At 44.7% G+C, this 19,869-nt stretch overlaps 3 protein-coding genes across 5 annotated transcripts in view; 1 reads left to right on the forward strand and 2 right to left on the reverse strand.

Annotated features, from left to right (window-relative positions):
- Positions 1-10,914, forward strand: part of LOC115767031 (uncharacterized protein CG43867) — a 137,689-nt gene extending 126,775 nt beyond the window's left edge. For 2 of the 3 annotated variants that reach the window (XM_030711157.1, XM_030711159.1), the window contains 9 exons: positions 1,617-3,087; positions 4,671-4,804; positions 4,871-5,293; positions 5,361-5,643; positions 5,713-5,825; positions 5,906-6,115; positions 8,057-8,152; positions 8,367-8,708; positions 9,211-10,914. In XM_030711157.1, coding sequence (XP_030567017.1) covers positions 1,617-3,087; positions 4,671-4,804; positions 4,871-5,293; positions 5,361-5,643; positions 5,713-5,825; positions 5,906-6,115; positions 8,057-8,152; positions 8,367-8,708; positions 9,211-10,569 — 4,431 coding nt within the window. In that variant the 3' untranslated portion in view covers positions 10,570-10,914. The remainder of the gene's footprint in view (positions 1-1,616; positions 3,088-4,670; positions 4,805-4,870; positions 5,294-5,360; positions 5,644-5,712; positions 5,826-5,905; positions 6,116-8,056; positions 8,153-8,366; positions 8,709-9,210) is intronic. The other variant, XM_030711158.1, reaches the window with a different exon arrangement.
- A 1,726-nt stretch (positions 10,915-12,640) lies between these two features.
- Positions 12,641-14,771, reverse strand: LOC115767113 (vesicle-trafficking protein SEC22b-B). The gene is made up of 5 exons (XM_030711267.1): positions 14,645-14,771; positions 14,230-14,574; positions 14,036-14,145; positions 13,617-13,918; positions 12,641-13,557 (listed from the first exon to the last, which is right to left on the reverse strand). Exons 2-5 carry the CDS (start codon positions 14,302-14,304, stop codon positions 13,409-13,411), a joined length of 636 nt encoding a protein of 211 aa, XP_030567127.1. The 5' UTR covers positions 14,305-14,574; positions 14,645-14,771; the 3' UTR covers positions 12,641-13,408.
- Positions 14,772-15,312: 541 nt separating this feature from the next.
- On the reverse strand, positions 15,313-18,891 carry LOC115767112 (coatomer subunit beta). The gene is made up of 7 exons (XM_030711265.1): positions 18,466-18,891; positions 17,098-18,404; positions 16,383-17,038; positions 16,152-16,313; positions 15,809-16,082; positions 15,644-15,749; positions 15,313-15,578 (listed from the first exon to the last, which is right to left on the reverse strand). Exons 1-7 carry the CDS (start codon positions 18,775-18,777, stop codon positions 15,513-15,515), a joined length of 2,883 nt encoding a protein of 960 aa, XP_030567125.1. The 5' UTR covers positions 18,778-18,891; the 3' UTR covers positions 15,313-15,512.
- Between the last annotated feature and the right edge of the window lie 978 nt (positions 18,892-19,869).

The raw sequence follows: 19,869 nt of genomic DNA on the forward strand, positions 1-19,869 counted from the left end.
ATACACTTTGGCATTTTATATGCGACGCGTCCAATAACCTCAGTTCCCGTTTGTTATTTTGGGCAGTCTATTTTTAGTCTATTTTTAACATTCGCCAGCTGAGCTTAAGGGGGCATTAAACGTTGCTTGAAGTTGCAAGTGGGGGTCGCAAGCCGCCGGCATTGAGCGAGAGTTCGAATCGGGTTCCTCGACCTGCAAACACATCCCGAGCATTGAACATTTGGCAATTGACCCATTTGCGTAGTGCCACAAACCAAAATGGCAACTAATAATGCAGTAGGTAACAAGAGGCAGTTGCCACTTGCCACTTGATTACGAGTGGCATTCAGCATGCTTCCGGGCTTGCTTTGGTTGTCAGTTGCCGTTTGTGGTGACCAGCCTCGAGTGCAACCTGATAAGTTGGCGTGTCAAATGAAGTTATTTCCTCCATGTCCTGCGTTTCCGTTGTATCTGTTTCTCGTTTGCCCCCCCCCCCCCCCCCCCCTCTCATCTTCTCTTCTGTCCCCTCTCTTTATTTTATTCTTAGCCATCGTCTTCTAGCATTACTTGCAAACTGTTTTGTGCCCATAAAAAAGAAAATATGTACTTGGAATCCGCCCTTCTGTCCCTGCACCCAGGCGTTGCTTGCATGCCTTGCTCAACTGCAGCACAGCCAAGTGTTAAATGCATGCCACAGTCTGCCCCAAATGGTTGCGTTTAATTACACAAGTTTTTGCGCCACTGCGCCTCATAATTTTACCACGCGCTTGACAGTCCTTTGGCCCTTTGGGTCTTGAGTCCTGTGCACCGGCTAGACTAGCTCTTTATGTGCGCACAAGCACATCCGATTATAAATAATAGCTAGTTGAAGTTGGGCTATCGCTACTTAACCTAACAACATGGCTGTATCATCTGGTTCCAACAAGTATTCAATTCGGTTCTATCTTTAGTTGACGTCTTTTTGAATAACTTCTCTGAATTATTTTGAATCGTATCAGGAAGTGAACCTTTGCAATAAGCCAATTCTCGTTTAAATCTTCTCATCTTCCAGTCGAACTCCATCTAGCAAATCTTCGGTTCTGAGGATAAATTTTTACAACAAAATATTTGAACTCTTAACTAGCCTGTTATTGACTTTCAGCTTAACATTTTACACGACCTTCCTACTTAACGGAGTTTTTGCTGCCTTGCGTTAAAATTTTGAAGATTCTTTTCGGACGAATCGTAACTAAACCCCATCCTCACATAGGAACCACCTAAACGCCAATCCCAGCTAGTAAAGTAAACTTTTTCCATTAATTATTAACTTGATCCACCTCAGCTGAACTAACTGCTGGAAACTTGCTTACTTCTTGGCCAAGTTTCTACCACTTGCTCGCTGCTCAGCGAATCCTGCGAAACAAGGGTCATATGTAACCATTAGTCCTGGCAAAGGAACGTTTCATTTTACGGCCGCAACTTAGCGCAAATTTAATTGAATTTTTAAAAGTGTTTTGTTTTTTTTTTGCACTGTCTGAGAAACTTTTTCGCTTTAGTGAGTATTGGGGCAGGTTGTGGGGATTGCCCAAGGGATTGAATTGGCGGGTTTACCAGACAAAGCTTTTTCTAACATTTTTTTCCGCTTTGTATGCTTACAGGTGCGTGCTATGGAGCAGCGGCTCAGTGAATGGCCAAAGCCACCAGCACAACAACAACAACAGCAACAGCTACAACAACAACAACAACACTCTCAGCAGGGCACAGCGACCAGCTCGCCCGTACACCAACAACAGCAACAGGCAATCGCCGCTGCAGCTTTGGCTGCTGCCTGCCAGCAGAGTGTCTTGGCCAGCAGCACAGCCGGCCCAGCGAGCTTAGGCGTGGGAGTCTGTCTGCCCAACAACGAGGCGGAGAAAACAATTAACTCATTGGAGATTCAAGTAGAGGAGCAACGGCAGCTGCGGCTGCATGACGCACGCCAGATCGAGGCAAAGGCCGCCAAGATCAAGGAGTGGGTGAACAATAAGCTGCGAGATCTCGAGGAGCAGAATCAGTTGCTGCGTGAACAGAATATCAAGTGTAATCAGCAGCTGGAGTTGCTCAAGAATCACATTGCCAACCAATCGCAGCGGCACAGCATTGTGGGACCTGTGCGGAATAGCCTGAGCTTGGATGTGCAGGACTTTGCCAGTACGCCAGAGACGCGACGACGCAGTGAGAGCCTTGATCCGCAGGAGATCATTAGCCGGCCATTGACCAGCTCCTATCCGCATCATCAGCATCGACGCAATCTATCCATGGAGCCGCAGGAGCTGGAGCGCAATCTGGTGGCGGCCGTTGATGGGCTTACCCTGGCGCCGCTCTCCAGTATCTCCAGCAAGGCCGCGCAGTCCGCTGCGGTGGCAAGCACCCGACCAGATAGCTCTGATACGGACACGGCGCACGACTATGCGGAAATCTATACGCCCTCATGCGAGAAGCTGCCCGCCTGGATGAAAAACAATCCGGCGCTAATGGCCAGCGGCGGCAATTCGAGCACAACAACGACCACAACCAGCGAACTGGGCGTGCCAAGGCCGCCGACGCCGCCGCTGCATCGCTTTCCCAGCTGGGAGGCCAAGATCTATCAGGTAGCCAACGATGGACTTGCCGGCACCGGCACCGGCACCAGCACCGCGGAGAGCACCGCCAGTAATGAGCCAATTCCGGATGTGCAACAGGAGCACAGCCTGACTCTACCGAATGGACGAACCAGGCATGGCCATGATGCAAATGGCACGCTGGGCAGCAGCGGCACACCGGGTACACCCCAGCCGCCGACGCGACAGCAACAAACCGCCAGCGGCGGCTTCTGTGATATATCCGTGCCCGTTTATGCCACGGTTAAGGGGCGTGCCTCTCAAATACGCTCGATGCCCTTCACGGGCGACTCCAGTGACGATTCCAGCGACGGCGAGGATCATGCCGTCATGCTTACACACAATTCGCACAACTCATCCAGCACGGACAACACGGAGACCTCCACATCTGGCAGCGCCTCCAGCCCCTCAAAGAGTCTAAAGACATCCTCTAGCCTCAGCCCAGCCAAACGCAGCGGCTCCGAGAGCCCCAAAAATGCCAAGGCCCGTGGTATGTACGACCCCTCAAAACCCCCTCTCTCTCAGCACGCGCATCCGCCCAGTTAACCAGTAAACCAATAAAGCGTAGTGGTAGCGGTAACTCCACATAAGAAACCACAGCAATAACAGCACTAACAGAACTAACCCAACCTCCAGAACAACCCCCCAGCTTGAACACTAACAACCATCAAACTACTATCCTAACTAAAAGTATTATTAGTCCCGTACAGTTGCCCAAGCTTCAATTGGCTTTTATTCTTTCTGTCCTGCATTTAAATACATTAGCTCACGATTTTCAGAGCAAAATCGTATTCCCGAGTACATCCTTATTATTTGTTATTTCCTTCATGCTAAGAAGTCAATGGACATGTGTTCCGTTCACATATTTCAAGAATCTCCCAGTTCTATTATTAACACACTTGGCCAACTGCTCATGGCTTGTCCTCAGCCAAACTATAACCACTTGAGATTTGTAAGCAGCAGAAAACTCCTAAAGCTTTCTTAATTTTAAGAGGTCAACGCTCAGATTTCCCATATAGCTACTTGCTATTGCCTTGTCCTCGTGAGAAAAGCAACGAAAAGGTGATACAGTGTGGCGTTTATACCTTGTTGTTGCTGGTCATTATGGCCAACTTTAATTTACAATTTAGTTAATATTACACAAAAACATAAAACATTTTGTCATTGTTAATTTATTTGTTTGATCTTTTATTTAACTCTTGTTTTTTCTGTCACAGTAGCTTATACATACAAGTCGAAAGTCTTAAAGATAGATTAAATATTTATTCCCTTAATATTCATGGAATTTCTTTTGTTTGTTATAACATTTAATTCATATTTTATCAATATTGATTTACTTAATTATTTTCTGTGTTCGACTAATTCGTATACCCTAGACATTTCTTGAGCATTATAACAACCTTGAAGCTGTGCCCTTATAATGAGTGAATGTGCTTTCCTTTTTATATCCCATTGTATTTTTAAAAACTTAAGTTCAAGCAATCTTATATTGTTTTCTTGTATTCTATAGTCTATCCCAATCTCCATCTACTTCATATGTATACAATACTTGTATTATTTCCTAACCTAGTTCCTTACAGCCCTGTAGCTTATTTGATTTTAGGTCTGTACCAATTCTAAAAGAATCCCAAACCTCAGTCTTTCAATACTCTATTACAACTAATTTTCAATGGATATTCTAACAAGTATTTGAACTGGTTGCATCTCCTACCTGCGCCTCGCCCTCCACCTCGATATATGTGTGGTGCTCTCAATTATAACCACCAATGACCACTATTAACCTCCATCATTTCCCGCCATTAACCATACACACACACACACACGCACACCGCCACATCACAGTCCACATGCGTATCAGCACACAACAACAACAACAACAACACCAAGCACACAATTATCAGCATCATCACACGCTGCCACACCCACAGGCGCCGGTGCTGGCGCCCGTGAAGAGTGTACAGAGCACTCTGCCACGCCTACATACGCCCACTACCACTGGCGCGCAGCTGACGCAACTGCGCGTGAGCCCCCACATGCGTGGCACAGTAATTTCAGATCTTTCCTTTGAATCAGGCCTCTCCGATGACTATGCCCTGCCCCCGGATGCCGTCTCGGAATCAACATGCATGGACGCCTCGATGCCATCGCTATTGATGCGCCAATCCTACGTGGACTCGCCCAGCAAGAAGCTTGAATCTCTGGAGAAGGTGAGCATTACGAATTTGTTATCTGCGACTTTATTTAACTCCTACCTTCGCTCTCTACCCAACCAGATGGGTCACCTGGCCAAGCTGGGCGGCAAACTGAAGACCTGGCGCAAACGCTGGTTCGTCCTGAAGAATGGCACCCTCAACTATTGGAAGAGTCAGCACGATGTACAGCGCAAGCCGCAGGGCCAAATACAGCTGGACGAGGCCTGTCGCATTAGCCGGGCGGAGGGCGCCTCCACCTTTGAGATCGATACGGGCAAGAAGGTCTATTACCTGACCGCCGATTCGCATGCCACCATGGACGACTGGATTCGCGTCCTGCAGAATGTGCAGCGTCGCAATGCGACCAAGTTGCTGCTCAGCCGGGATGACCAGAAGCCGACAGTCCAGGGCTGGGTGACCAAGGTGAAGAACGGACATGCTAAGAAGTGCTGGTGTGTCCTACTTGGCAAGATGTTCCTCTACTTCAAGGCGCCCGCCGAGACGGTAAGTGCAATGCCAGCTCAAGCCTTATGCGCCAAATGATATCACGCATCCCGTTTATATCCTACAGAATCCGCTGGGTCAGATCAATATGCGTGATGCGCGCGTTGAAGAAGTTGAGCATGTTTCCGATTCCGACTCGGAGGAGCGCGAGGATGCGGCACAGGATCAGGCGCGTCTCACTGTCGCCATCTACCCGGCGCATCAGGGTCCCACGTATCTGATTTTATCCGGCAAGCCGGAGCGCGACAATTGGCTGTATCATCTGACCGTCGTCTCGGGCGGCGGACCCAGTGCGGGTACACAGTACGAGCAGCTGGTCCAAAAGCTCATGGAAACCGATGGAGATCCGAGTAAGTACAGCATAATAGCCACTTGAATGTAGACACATCTTCACAAAGTGAACTTCGATTCTGCTATAGACTGTGTGCTCTGGCGCCATCCCATACTGCTGCACACCAAAGATACGATCACAGCTCCACTCTCCTCCATGCACACGGAGACCATGCAACCGGAGGCCATAAAGCTATTCAAGGTAAGCTCACAGCCGGACTCCAAGAATCGGGCTCTTCAATTAATAGTATATATGCATACGCTTGTCCTTTCCGTCCACAGAGCATTCAGCTGTTCATGTCGGTGGCCGTCAATCAGCCCGGCATCGATTATCATGTGGTGCTCGCCCAGAACGCCCTGCAGCATTGCCTGGACATGCCGGAGCTACAGACCGAAATGATCTGCATTTTGATCAAGCAAACCTCCCGACATATGGGCCAGAAACTAAGTGTCGGTGTCCAGGTAAACAAGAAACTGGGCAAGCAAACGCGCGTAAGTTTTTCAGTTGCAAAGCTTCTTATTCCTCAAAAAGCTCTTTTAGTTGTGATCCTCCCATTGTTCCCTCTTCCTCCGTTAGATGTTAATATTCTCATTTTCGTTATGATTTCCATATGATTCCCCTGACTAATCCAGTTACTAACTAACATAGTTGGGTACATGTCTTGCACGTGGCTCTACGAATCCTAATCCCAAAAGTGGCAACATTAAAAAGCTCTATAAAAGCTTTCGCTACGTCAATTGGCAAAACTTTTTTCAAAAACTTGAACGCCACTCCGATTTTAACTTTTTTTCACAAAAAGCTCGCATTAACCCTAAAAGCTTCTCGTCTGATGCAGCTTTAAGACGTTACCTAACCCTAAAAAGTCCATGCAACTAGGTATCGTATGTCAAGTACTACCCAAGTTTTGTATTCCACTGCTTTATTTTGATTGCCCAACAAATTCATCGCTTCAGTACAACGATCAGCGACATTTGGCCAGCTTTTAAAAAGCTTTGCTTAAATTTAAAAAGCTTACGAACGCTTTATAATCAATGATAAATATTATAATCATTAAGTTAAACATACATACATACCTATAAGACATGCCTACTTTTATATCACACTCAAGAATTATTTTACTCAACTGTTTTTCTGCATGTTCTCGTTAATCTTAACAAATTGCTCGATTATTCTGTTATTTTTTTTTTTTTTTTGTGAGTGTGCGTATGTGTGTGTGTGTGCATTGTTTTCATTTTTATTTGTATTTTAAGTAGTGAACAGACAATAAATTTCCCCCATAACTGTCATACTTTATCTATTACTCAAATATTAGTATGTGTACACATATCCACATACATGATCTCTCAAGTACATATTTAGCTATCAAGACCAAAACAAGCAGCAACAAAAAATTTAAAAAACGATACAAATTATTTTCATGTGTATAGTTTTTATCTAGTTGTTTTTGATTCGTTATCAGTATGTGTTAAGTATTTGCTGTAAATTTCATACATACTCTACAATCAACATACTCTACAAACCTACCAGGTACATACATACATACATACAACACACATCACTCGAAACAAAGCCTACATACAAGCCATACCCTACCCAACCCAATCTATATACATACATACATGAAATGGAAACAACTCAAATCACTTACACAACAGCAACTCGAGTTGAAAGTATACTTTTATGCTCAGTGTATGCGTATACTACTCGAATACTCTCTCTACTGCACTCACTCTCTGTCTCTCTCACTCACTCTATCTCGCTCTCTCTTGTTCTACGTTTATGCGCAGCTCATTTAACGTGATAAGAACTTTCCCAATAACTCAATTTTTTATCGATTTAATATCGATTTGCGATAAATTGTTAATCATGTTTAAGGTGGCCACGCATAAATCGTGCATTGTATTCATAATTGTCTTCCAGTTTATTGATATTTAGTTTTCTAACTCGTTTATGGTTTGTCCCTTTCTGTTGTTCAACTTGCGCCTAGTTTGCTGCTATCATTATTTTTTTCAATGGCTTTGAATGTTTCGCATTATTAAACTTTAATCATTTCCTTTGCAAGTTACGCTTCTTAAAAAAAAAAAAGAGAACTACTTTTGTATAGCGTATCATACATATACATTAAGGATACTCTGTAAAAAAGAACAAAATCACAAAAAAAAAACACAACATATGGATGAAAAAAAAAACAAACTCAACTCTGTGTTCAGCTAAACAGCAACAAATTGATGAGCAAATGTTTTTTTGCTTTTCTTCTATTCTTCTATTCTGTTTCTTTTTCGTTTTGAAACGTTTTTCGTTTCGTTTGTATGTGTATCGAACCAAATCCAATACCGATAACCGATAACCGTAAACCGTAAATACCAACCGTTTTCCAACACTGTACGTAAACCATTTGACGACAACGACGACAACGCTCACGAAATTTACAGCAACTACTATTGTGCGCCACCCAAAGCCTGTTCACCTGTGATACCCAACAGGCAGGCCAAGCTCAAGCCAACGGCAGTTCGCCCACATCAATACAGGTATGAGGGGAAATTTGTCTTGTCATTCGATAATCGATATTCGATAAATCATATGCGATATACGATACACGATTTGTTTATTATCGTGTATCCCAAGTAGTACGATTGCTTTCAGTTATTGTAGTCAATTGTAGAGTTGCCAAATCCTTAACTCAAGATGCTCTCTTCTTCAACTAACTGTCTCTCGCTCTCTTTCTCTGTTGATTTTGAACAGGCGCCCGTCTCCACGCCCATTATCGACTGCAAGTCAAATCCGCCCGCGTACAGCTTTGTTCAGGGCTGGCAATTACTCGCTCTGGCCGTCTCATTGTTTGTGCCCAAATCCAGTCGCCTGCTCTGGTATCTCAAGCTGCATTTGTCTCGCAATGCGGACACCAAAACGGAGACGGGCAAATATGCCGCCTACTGTGAGCGGGCACTGGAGCGCACCTTGAAGAACGGAGGGCGCGAGACGAAGCCATCCCGCATGGAGGTCCTTTCCATACTGCTGAAGAATCCATATCATCACTCCCTGCCGCATGCCATACCCGTACACATGATGAACACCACGTATCAGGTAAGCAGCAAACGTGAACTGGTTCACCAAATCAAACGTAGTAGTTCTTATAGTTTGATTTTGTTTTCTCAATAACTTTAAGATAGGATCACCACAAGTTTACTTTTCGGCCTTTTTTTTTAGAACAGGAACTATTTTTGTGAACTAGCTCACACCAAGTCTAGCCAACTAGTCAACGATGATCTATTTTCATTCAATAACTTTGCATGTAGTTTTTTAGTAGCCGCTTAGTTCTCTGAACTAGTTCATAAACTAAATAACTAGTTCAAAAGCTAGCAAATTTACTGCTCAACCTGTGAGGGTTTTGTACACCGGCTTATTATTTGTTGATCTGGTTTACAAGTACACGTGTTCACACTTGTAATTATATATTCTAGTAGTTCTATAGTTTTTAAATTATATGAGCATTTTAGGTTATAAAAGAGGTTTAGAGCGAATTTCGTGTTTATTTTTACGTTCAGTGAACTAGTTCAATTGTAATCTGAATATCAACTCTTTGCAGGTGGTTTCCTTCGATGGCTCCACCACCATCGAGGAGTTCCAAACAACACTGGCCCAGGAGCTGGGCACCCGCGATGCCAACAACGGTTTTTGCCTGTTTAGCGATGATCCCATTGAAAAGGATCTGGAGCACTATCTGGAGCCACTGGCCAAGCTGTGCGATGTGATCAGCAAGTGGGAGACGGCGCTGCGCGAGAAAGGCTCCGGCAAGTTCGAGAACTCGCGCGTCATTCAGCTGAGCTACAAGAACAGACTCTACTGGAAGCACACCATCAAGTGCGAGACTGACAAGGAGCGCCTGCTGCTGTGCTACCAGACCAATGCCCAGATTGTGCAGGGCCGCTTTCCGCTCTCACGCGAGCTGGCCCTGGAGCTGGCCTCGCTGATGTCGCAGATCGACATGGGTGACTACACGCACGAGAAGTCACGCGATGCCGGGCTCAAGGCGCTGGACAAGTTCTATCCGTATCGGTATCGGGATGCCCTTGGCGCCGAGCAGCTAAAGGATGTGCAGGAACTGCTCATATCCAAGTGGACGCTGCTCAAGGGACGCTCCACGCTCGACTGCGTGCGCATCTATCTGACCTGCTGCCGCAAATGGCCCTACTTCGGCGCCTGCCTATTCCAAGCCAAGCCGCGCCAGTGCGAGCCGCATGCGGCCACCGGCTCGCCCGTCGCCTGGCTGGCCGTTGCCGAGGATGCACTCAATGTGCTCGAGCTGTCCACGATGGCACCTGTCGCGCGTTATCCGTACAGCACCGTGATGACCTTCGGCGGCTGCCAGGATGACTTCATGCTAGTCGTCTCACACGATGACGGCACCCTTGCGGGCGGCTGCGAGCAGAAGCTGCTCTTTGCCATGAGCAAACCGAAGATATTGGAGATCACGCTGCTCATCGCTGACTACATGAATGCTCTGGGGCACACGGTGCCCGGCACGCCGCAAATGAATTCGCTCACCCGCAACGGCTCGCATCGTTCGCTACGCACCTCCCAGCGACCTGGTGCTGGTCCTGGTGGCTGTCCTGTTGGTGCTGGTGTAGTTGGCCTCACTGCTGTCGGTGCTGCCGGCAGTATAACGGGCTTCTCCACAAATGCAACCACAACGGCCCACAACACGCTCAACTCGCATGCCACCCACACGCTCAACTCAACTCACTCGCACACGCTGAGCAGTTCGCATCACGCCGGCGGCGGATCCGCTGGTGCCGCTGGTAGTGTAGGTGGTGTAGGTGCCGGTAGCGGAAGCCATCAGGGCACGCTCAACTCGCAGACGGGTGGCCATCATCATCATCATCATCATCATCCGCATCAGCCGGATATACTGAAGAGCACGCCCGACCATCAGCGAATCAAGTGAGCTGTTAGCAGGATCAGGCCGTGCACAGGAATGTACACGTAAACACACACGCATGCATATGTATATGAGAGCCATGCGTGTAGAGGAGCACTTAGAACGCATTGCGTAGTCTTAGCAACGCCGTCATCTATGCCGGGCTCTTGCACTTTACGCGCTACTCTTCACTAAACAACAACGTTCTTTCCTAAGCTAAGCTATTAACGGTACTCGTACTCTAAAGCCCATATAAGCATACCTATATATGCGTATATTGTAAACAGATTTTTTTTGAATAGCTATAAGCCGTACCCCGCGATAGGTACATATCACATATATTCTATATATTATTCAATGTGTGTGTGTATATTTCTGCTACTTCTATGGATTTTATTTTGTGATTTGTTTTTGTACTGCAATTTGTACAAATCACTTTTTCATTACTTTCTTCTTCTTCTGATTGTTTTTTCCGTCTCAATCTTCTTCTCTCACCTATGTATACTCGTACTGTTACTATATTCGATATTCTTGCTAATCAGTGCTTCGTCGTGAATCTCACCTTGTCCCTCCATGCTCAAAAACTGCCTTTGAATGTAGAAGACGAAGAAGACAACAACAAACCAAGATAACGAAACAAGCCAAAAATAACAACAACAAAATGAACAAACATTAGCTAAAGCAGAAATTGCAATAAGCATTAGGTTTACCCATGAGCACCAGGGTGGAAGATTTAACAATTTAATGACCATATTTTGTATAGAAGTTTTCATGCCCAGACATAGGATACCGTTTTTTTTTTTTTTGTGTATTTTTTTTTATTCATAAACGAAAGGTAATCAAGGAATTAGAAAACCTATTTAGCATAGCACTAGATACCATACGTATAGAAATATAGACTAGGCATTATGATTTCTGCTCATTTTTTGCGTAGAGCACATTATACATAATGTTGTCTAGTTATGATGTGAAAGAAAGTGTTCATATTATAAACCATTTAATAGTTTTTTTTTTTTTTTTAAATTTATTTAAATATATTATTGTATATTGTTTTTTTTTTTTTTTTGTGTCCCGTCACTACAGCAAAATATGTTTTTTTTTATATATATTTAAATTCTTCTAAAAATGTTAACAACAAAATATATTTGTAAAAGTAATAAATAGCCAACCGAACACAGCCAGAGCTTCTAGTAAAAATAACAAATTTAAGCAACTATAACAATTGCAATTGATATACAACATAGAAATGTTCTTTTGTAATTTATACAAAGAAAGCATCCAGAGAAACAAGATAAACAATTGACAAAAATGAAACAATTGTATACATATATTTAAATTTATATAGAAAAACAAATTCCCAAGTAGGTTATACACTCCAAAAAAAGAAAAGAAAAGAAAAGTGCATAAAGCTTAAAGCAGCTACAACAAAAAATTAATAGAACACATGCAATGCTTCTAATATATTCAAATTTGAAAAAACGTAAAGTTAAAAACTGCTCCCTGTCGATTGGCCATTTTTACCAAGTATTTTTCAATGCGCTTTGGAATATCATTTTGAATTTTGTTAAATTAACTTTTAATAAAGTATAGTATACACATATAGACATATATATACGGTACACACATATATTTAACAAAAAGAAAGATTATATACAAACATTGCATAACTGTGTAAATGGTAACAGCGCATTTTTTTCCTAATTGTAAAAATTTGATATTAAAAATTTATATGCAAAATCGCAAACCGAAAGGCGGCATTAAACTATACATATATATACACAACATATATATATATATACCATATATATAGCATATATATATATATACATATATGTTATATATATATATGGTATATATATATATATACACACACATTTGTCAGCGCAAATATGGCAAGAAATAGGCGAATATATATCATCACTCAAATGAAAGGAAATATATAAAGGGAAAATTAATCACTTAAACAAAACAATATTACAAGTAAGCGTTTTTATTGTTGGCCTTTGAGCGGGGAAATGGAATACCAAGAGCCAGTTGAAGAGCCAAGATTCTGTTGGCTGAAATAATTATTTACCAAGAAGTGTCAAGTACTCAGTACTTAATGAACTCATTTAGATTGCTTTAATTGCTTAATAATTTGTATAAATTGCCTAATATTGTATTTTATTGATGTAACATACCATCCATCATTAGTCATAATCATGATTAGCATCATATACAAATTATTTTATACACACATTTGCTTGGATTTCTACAATTTACAAAATTTCATTGCCTGGCAGGTTCCATAAATAGAAAAAAAAAGATAAAAGTTACATATAAAATTAATGCGGCAATTACATTTTTGCATGCAATATAATTCCGCTCGCAAGCCAATTGAATGCGATATGAAAAAGGGTCATAAACAGAAGTCAATGGGACTGTTGAGGATTATCGCTGTTTTATGGAATTGTTTCGTTAGTCTTTGCCCCTCTTTGGGCGTGTGTGTGTGTGTGTGCATGTTTGGAAATTAAATTTAAACCCACAACGCAAGGTAATTTAAAGCGTATCAAAGTAGCCTGCCTCCAATTTAGTGTCTATTGTTAACTAGGCTGCTGTTGTTGTTGTTGCTGCTGCTGCTGTTATACAATTACTATATCAAATATTTAAATGTCTTTTGGCCTTTGTAATGAGCGGCAGGCACACTTGCTGCCGCTTCGATCTGCTGCTGCGCTGCCAACGACGACGTCTATGACGCTGTGGCGGCAACGATGACAGCACGGCGACAACGACAACAAACATCAATTGCGTTGCGCCGCGCCGCTACAACGCCAATTACAATTAACAACTAAACAACTAATGCGTCTAACGTATGTACATACATATATTACAAAACCCAAAAATATAGTATAAACACTAGAAATATAGTGCCCACGGCGGCCGCTTTCACGTACATCGATTTGCGATTCAGCAATTTGGCATCCTTTTTATACTTCTGCGACATCATTGACAGGTTTTGCGTTTTTGTATCCAGCTCTGGAATGAATGCATTTATGTTTTTGCGTTAGGTTTAAACGAATGTGTTTTGGACGCACCCGCCAAGACAGTGCCACGTTGCAGGACATCATCAATGTTCTGAACCATGATGCGCTGCACATCCTGCAGCTGTGTGTTGATGTTGCTGATGTTGCGCCTGCGATCAGTCAATTGCCTTTTCGCCTTCTGTATGTACACATCGAACTCGATGAAGGCGTAGGGGCGTGTCACCGAGTTGACACGTCTGCCATAGCTTGTGTGAAACTCCTGCGCCAGATCCTCCAGATAGTTGAATGCCAAGCGCTTTGAATACATTTTATCAACCATCACCAAGTAGCAGACATCGTTCTCGATAAGATAGCTGTACGGGTGCGAAGTCAAAGTCGAAGTCGAAATCGAAGTCAATTCAAAAACAATTCATGTTATTTGGTTAATTGAATTGTCATTCAGTGTTGATCAACGTTTAATTACTACTCACTGGAATAAATATGGTCCTGTTTCGATGCTGCTGCGCGCCGGCGAGTGTGTGCCCAGCTTGCGAAATAACATTTTCGCCTGATTTTGGTAGTCCAAGATGCTGCGACCGCTCTAATGCACAAAAAGTGAAAGTGTTTTCGTTTTAAAGCTATTTAGGTGAATGTGAGTGTGCGTTTTGTGTGCTAATCGACGCACCTGCTCGTCGTCCTGCATGGTGCCCACCAGCGGCAGGCCATCAATAACACGGGCAATCATCGTCAGCAGCGCCATGTCTATGCCTGTGTCCTCTCCTCTTTGACCTGGCCAACCTCAACGTAAGCCACAAATGGGTATGTGTATACGTGTGCGTGTATGCGTGTGTGTGATCAATGCGTGCTTGCAGTCGACTGTGGCCACGGCTACAGTTTAATGCGGCTGGCTTTCCACTTGGTTTGTTGTTGCCGTGGCCGCTTCACCCCAGTGCTAACCGCTGTGTCCGTTAATTTAGCTGTTGTTGTTGTTGTTGTTGTTTCTCAGCAGTTGCCAACTTTCATTCGGAGTCTAAAATGTTGGCAATTGATAATTATTGAATTGTTTAACCCTGCACACTGTCTATATGTTTGGACTTTACCCAAATGATTATTATGTTATTTTGTGGGCGAAATCACGGATTCGCACATTCCCAGTTAAATATGCTAAATTATGTTGTGTGTGGATAAACTGATTTGTGTTTTTGTATTGCTGGAAACACGTCAGCGGCTAGCGCTGGGCCTGTCAAACGCCTCAACAATCATCGGGAAAACTTAATCGAATTGGTGCGATAACATATCGATAGTTGGATACGCGCGACTATGGTGTGACAATCGTTCATTTCAAATTGTGACGAAATAAACTTGTTTTAAACATGCTCCAATGAATAAATAAACAAACTGTAACCTAGAGCAATTTATTAAATTATGCACGCATAGTGAAACGTAAAACGATTTAGTTGTGTAATAGCTAATATATAAATTGATGACAATTCTGACACGTAACCAATCAAAAATAACATTTCCCAAAAAACTTGTTCATCTCAAAATAAATGTTAATAAATTTTGAATATTGAGTCTATCTAGATAACATCCTGGCCAAACAGCCATTCTGCCCTTTAAATATGTGAAGTCTTGGCACAGTTATGGAAACATGGCAGTACGTGCGTTCTCGCTCTAGCATGCAGCACATTGTACCGACATAGAGATAGGTTGTCTTTTTCGCACAATGTGGACGAATTGTGTGCGTGACAAAATAAGAACACTTGAATTGGGGCGGTTAACTTTATTATTTATAATTGAATGCATTATTGTAGTATGCTGTATGTTGTAGCTGTTGTGGTCTGCTTTTATTAAAAATCAGGCGGAATGCAGGCCGTGGCTCGACTACCTCTAAAATATGTTGAATTTCTTGTGCTGGCTGCTGCTGCTGCTCTTGTTGCTCCTATTGTTTCCTTTATTAATGATCAACTAGGCGGCCTGCACCGATTGCTTCTGCGAGGAGCTTATCTTATCGCCCAGGCTAAGTGCCATGCCCTGCGGATGAACATGAACAGTGAGTCAAAATAACAATGGAACGTGAACGTAAACAAAACACGCACCTGGCTCTTAGCGCGTATACGTATGTGGCCAGTTACTTTCGAGTCGGGATCATCAACGGGCTTTTCAATGCTCAAATTGGCTAAGGCGTTCTCTCCGAAAATGGATCTGGAATCGGGAATCGTTATGCTGAAGGCTGGAAAGGAGAGCAGGCATTGTTTACATACTTGGCATACATGTTGGCGGCCATGAAGCCACATTGGCCAGAAAGTGCCTTTTCGGGCGTCAGGCACTTCATGTTGGTGCTCTTCAGCAGGTGCTTGAGATACTCGTGCAGATCTGTGAAGCTGGTGTTAACGGTCACCTTGTTCTCCCACTCAAAGTCCTGCCACATTTGACGGAACTCGGTGTCTGTGCAGCTGGCCGGAATGATGTAATCCATGATGTCAATGTGTATGGTGTTGAGTACCACAACGTTAGTATTCAGCGCCGTGTCGTAAACTGCGCGACGGAGGGATACAATGGTTAAAAATTAGCCGGCTACCAGTGAAGCCCTTACTGGTCACTCACCTATATTGCCAAAGATGATGCCATTCTCTGTGGAGGAGACCTTTACGTTGGCCTTTATATTGCAAAAATCGTGCGGCGCGAGCACCACTGGATGCGGACGCTCCACCAGTTTCAGATCGCCCAAAGTGGCCAGCTCCAATGTGCAGTTCTGCAGTGTGTCATCTGAGGGAATGGGATATTGATATTGGGATCAAGACTGGAGGAGATTTGAGTTACGCGAACTACACTCACTTGTCTGGTTGACGATCAGCACGTCCAGCACAATGTCGTACTGGTTGACATTAACGTAGGCCTCGGCGTAGACCGGATCGGAGAAGCCCGTTAGCTGGGTGACCTTGTTAAGCTTGCTGTTGGGCGAGGACATGTCGCTGAGCTGGGCGCTCTTGGTGCCAGCCAATGCTTGATTCAAGCTGGATTCGAAAACATTTTCGCCTAGCTGATTGTCGCGTCCGTTTGACAGCTGCGCAAACAGCACCGGCGAATCCGGCTGCACCTTGGCCGTGGCACGCTGTTTCTCCTTCAGCATGCGCTGATCCTCCTCCGACTGGGCATCCAGCATCTTGCCGAGCGCATCGCGGCAATCGTGCATAAACACGGCCACCGCCTCCGGCGTGCGCTCGCTGAGCGTGCGCAGGCAAATCATGATGCGATCCGAGTCATCGTATGTGATGGGCTTGCTGGGAAAACCAGATTTGCCCAGATGCAATATGGAGCTCATGATGAGCATCACCTGTGTGGTAACACGGTTTTGTGTGCGTGGATCCGGCTCCAGCTCAGCATAGCGCAGCGCCAACTTGGTCAGCGTGGCCGAGAGTGCGGCGCCAATAAAGAAGTCACCATCCATCAGATACTGGCGCAGCGGTGGTCGCTTCTCCTTCTTGGTTACTCTGCAAGAGATCGAGACAAATAAATGGCGCTGAAGAGAGTGCTGGCTTTAGAGACTTACGGTGCCAGACTGTAGGCGCTCTGCGTGGCATAGGTGCCATCGGATGTAACCTTGTTGCTGCTGCTAATGGTTGCTTCGCCGCTGGCGGCCGTGCCCGATTGCTGTTGCTGCTGCTGCTGCAGTTGCTCCTCGGTCTGATCGCCGGCGAGGCGGCGTTGCTCCGCATCCACCATGGGTATCTCGCCGAGGGTCTGCTGTATGGCCTCAATCACCTCGAGCATCAGTTCGCCCTCGACATACTCGCCCAATATCCAGACCGCAGCACGATGAATCTTTGAGGATTTAATTTGTGGGAAGGCCTCAATCAGATGCTTTATAATAAGCCCGCGCAGCGCAGGGAACTTTTGTATTGCTTCGCGAATAAAGATCAGCACATCGACGGCGGCCAGCTCGTTTGTGTCGGAGAGGAACTCCACCAGCACTGGTATCACATTGCTGGCCACATCCGGGAACTTGATGGAGCAAGTGTGCAGGGTGCGCACCAACAGCTGGCGATACTTGCCCGTATCCTCGTGCTCAACGTTGTGCGTCTTGGCCACCTCCTTCTGCAGCACCTGCACCATTTCGTTGATATTGCGTGAGTAGACCAAGTCCATGGCCAGGGCCAGAGTCTTGCGGCGCACCTCGATGTCTGGGGCGGCAAGCACGCGCAGCACATCCATTACCAGATCCTGCATGACCTTTTCCATGTTCTCGTTCTCCTTCATGGCAATCAGACGGTCGAGCACGATGAGCTTCACATTGTTATCACTTTCCTTGACAATCAGCTCAATGTAGCAGCCGGCAGCTGCTTTTATTGCAGTCGGCGCCAGCGAGAGCGTAATCAGGGTGCCAGCGGATTCGTAGCGCACCGCATTCGACGACGAATTGAGAAGATTGTAGATGCAGCGAATGAAGCGCGAACGCTCGGAGGGATTGGCGTGGCACACCTTATAGATGAGCTCCACAATGACCAACTGGAGTATGTCGCCAAAGCTCTGCACCTGATCGATGCACGAGGCCAGATAGTTAAGAGCACGCTCCTGGTCGGCGTGCAGGAGCATGAGGAAGGCGTTGCGTTTGCACGACATGTCCTGCTGCGTGTCCAGGAAGTTGGCAATCAGCTCGGGACCATCTGGCACCAGCCAATCAAAGTTCTTGTATATGGTGAATATGGCCAGGACAGCATTGCGGCGCACATACGAGTGGCGATGATCCAGACAGGCCCGTATGGCCGGCATCAGGGGCTCCAGCAGCTCCGGTTCCTTCAGCTTACACAAAAAGCGCAACGTGGAACCGCGCAGAAACTCATTCGGATGTTGCAAGTCCTGAGGGAATGTAGCAGGTACGGTCAGTTACAAGCTGGGATTGAACTGGCTGCGTACTCACCTTGCGGTAGGCATCGCACACGAGTATCATCTCCTGGAGCAGCTTGCCATCGGCCGAGGTCTTCGGTACAATCTCCCAGAAGATGAGTAACAGCTTTTTGATAGTGTGATTTTGAACGGGCAGCACGAACCGTATGATGGTCATGATGAGACCCGGATAGCGCTCACCGTTTAGCAACAGCTTGATCACCTTCTTGAGCGTCTCGATTTTTACATTCGTGTCGCCTTTTTCGAGGTCTTGCTTCAGCTGCATCTCGTTCGGCACCTCGAGGTCCGGCGAGTTGATGATCGTGTAACACGGCACTTGGGTCATCTTTGCACCAAACTAACCAGCAACGCTGTCCACGATTTGTATATCGAATTGTATAGTTAATTGTATAATTTATTACCGATTTATTTCACTGTTTGCCTCCCAATATGCAATTCACTTGACGTGTCATTTGTTTCGAGGCAAAAGATCAGTGTGACCAGTTCTCCACATTTTGACACAAGGCATGTGTGACCATATTGCAGCTATAGAATCGGTTGCGTGTGCCAGACTAGTTAACTGAAAAGCCAACAGGCGGCGCTCATACTTTTAGTGTTAATAAATGCGGCAAGAACAATTAGTGCTGCCATTTGGCGGGTAATTTAAAATGTCATTTAAAAATGTTTGTTTCGCTTGGCTTTAAAAATAACGTAAATTCTAGAACAAATGTTGTGGTTTTCCACTTTGTTTATCGCTAAACTGATTTTGCCTGCTTTCTTGCTTTCCATTTCATTTTATTATGCATAACAACAGTAATAAACGGCAATAAAAATTGACCGCACTGCCCCCGCGCTGCCTCTTAGACTGAGATTTGATTCAATTTGAATTTAAAATTCCCCGTAAGTCATTTGGAAAGTCCCGTCGTGCTGCGACAATTCGTCGTGTTTTTCAATTGACCTTTTAATACAAGTGCAATTTACACATACACACACACACACACACACACACACACACACTAGTTATCTACTCTGTATGCACCCAGAGTTATGCACATCTAGAGGACTATTATGAATAATATAAACTAAGCACTTATATAGCAGCAACATTTAATTGGTTCAACTCGGTGCCCTGACCAAAAAGTGCACCATTCGTAAGCAGTAATAACAATAAATAAAATACATAATTAAGTTCGCCCGCTGCGGCGATACGTTTAAGAATAACTTTTGTGATCTTGTTTATCCGACTTTTCCAGCGAATTTCATTTAGCTTCGTTTATAAGCCCGCCGCCCACCACAAAACTGACAATTTGTTTTGTGACCACTGCCGACCCCGCCATGCCCCGCCCCACCCTGCCCCTGCCCCTGACCATTGCGCACTTGCATTTTAAATAGATCGCAAAATTTATATTCGCAAAGGGGTTTCGATGCGATTGCCTGT

This window comes from Drosophila novamexicana, unplaced genomic scaffold (genome assembly GCF_003285875.2).
Source record: "Drosophila novamexicana strain 15010-1031.04,08,12 unplaced genomic scaffold, DnovRS2.1 tig00001302-arrow-arrow-pilon, whole genome shotgun sequence".
Taxonomy (NCBI): domain Eukaryota; kingdom Metazoa; phylum Arthropoda; class Insecta; order Diptera; family Drosophilidae; genus Drosophila; species Drosophila novamexicana.

Excerpts from the sequence above, each read along its gene's own strand:
- LOC115767113 (XM_030711267.1), bottom strand. The coding sequence starts at position 14,304 with ATGGCGCTGCTGACGATGATTGCCCGTGTTATTGATGGCCTGCCGCTG. Across the intron at positions 14,146-14,229 it reads CCATGCAGGACGACGAGCAG|AGCGGTCGCAGCATCTTGGA; the intron begins GTGCGTCGATTA and ends TTTGTGCATTAG. Across the intron at positions 13,558-13,616 it reads ACGTGGCACTGTCTTGGCGG|AGCTGGATACAAAAACGCAA; the intron begins GTGCGTCCAAAA and ends CATTCATTCCAG.
- LOC115767112 (XM_030711265.1), bottom strand. The coding sequence starts at position 18,777 with ATGACCCAAGTGCCGTGTTACACGATCATCAACTCGCCGGACCTCGAG. Across the intron at positions 15,750-15,808 it reads GCCGCCAACATGTATGCCAA|ATCCATTTTCGGAGAGAACG; the intron begins GTATGTAAACAA and ends TCCCGATTCCAG. Across the intron at positions 15,579-15,643 it reads GTATACGCGCTAAGAGCCAG|GGCATGGCACTTAGCCTGGG; the intron begins GTGCGTGTTTTG and ends GTTCATCCGCAG.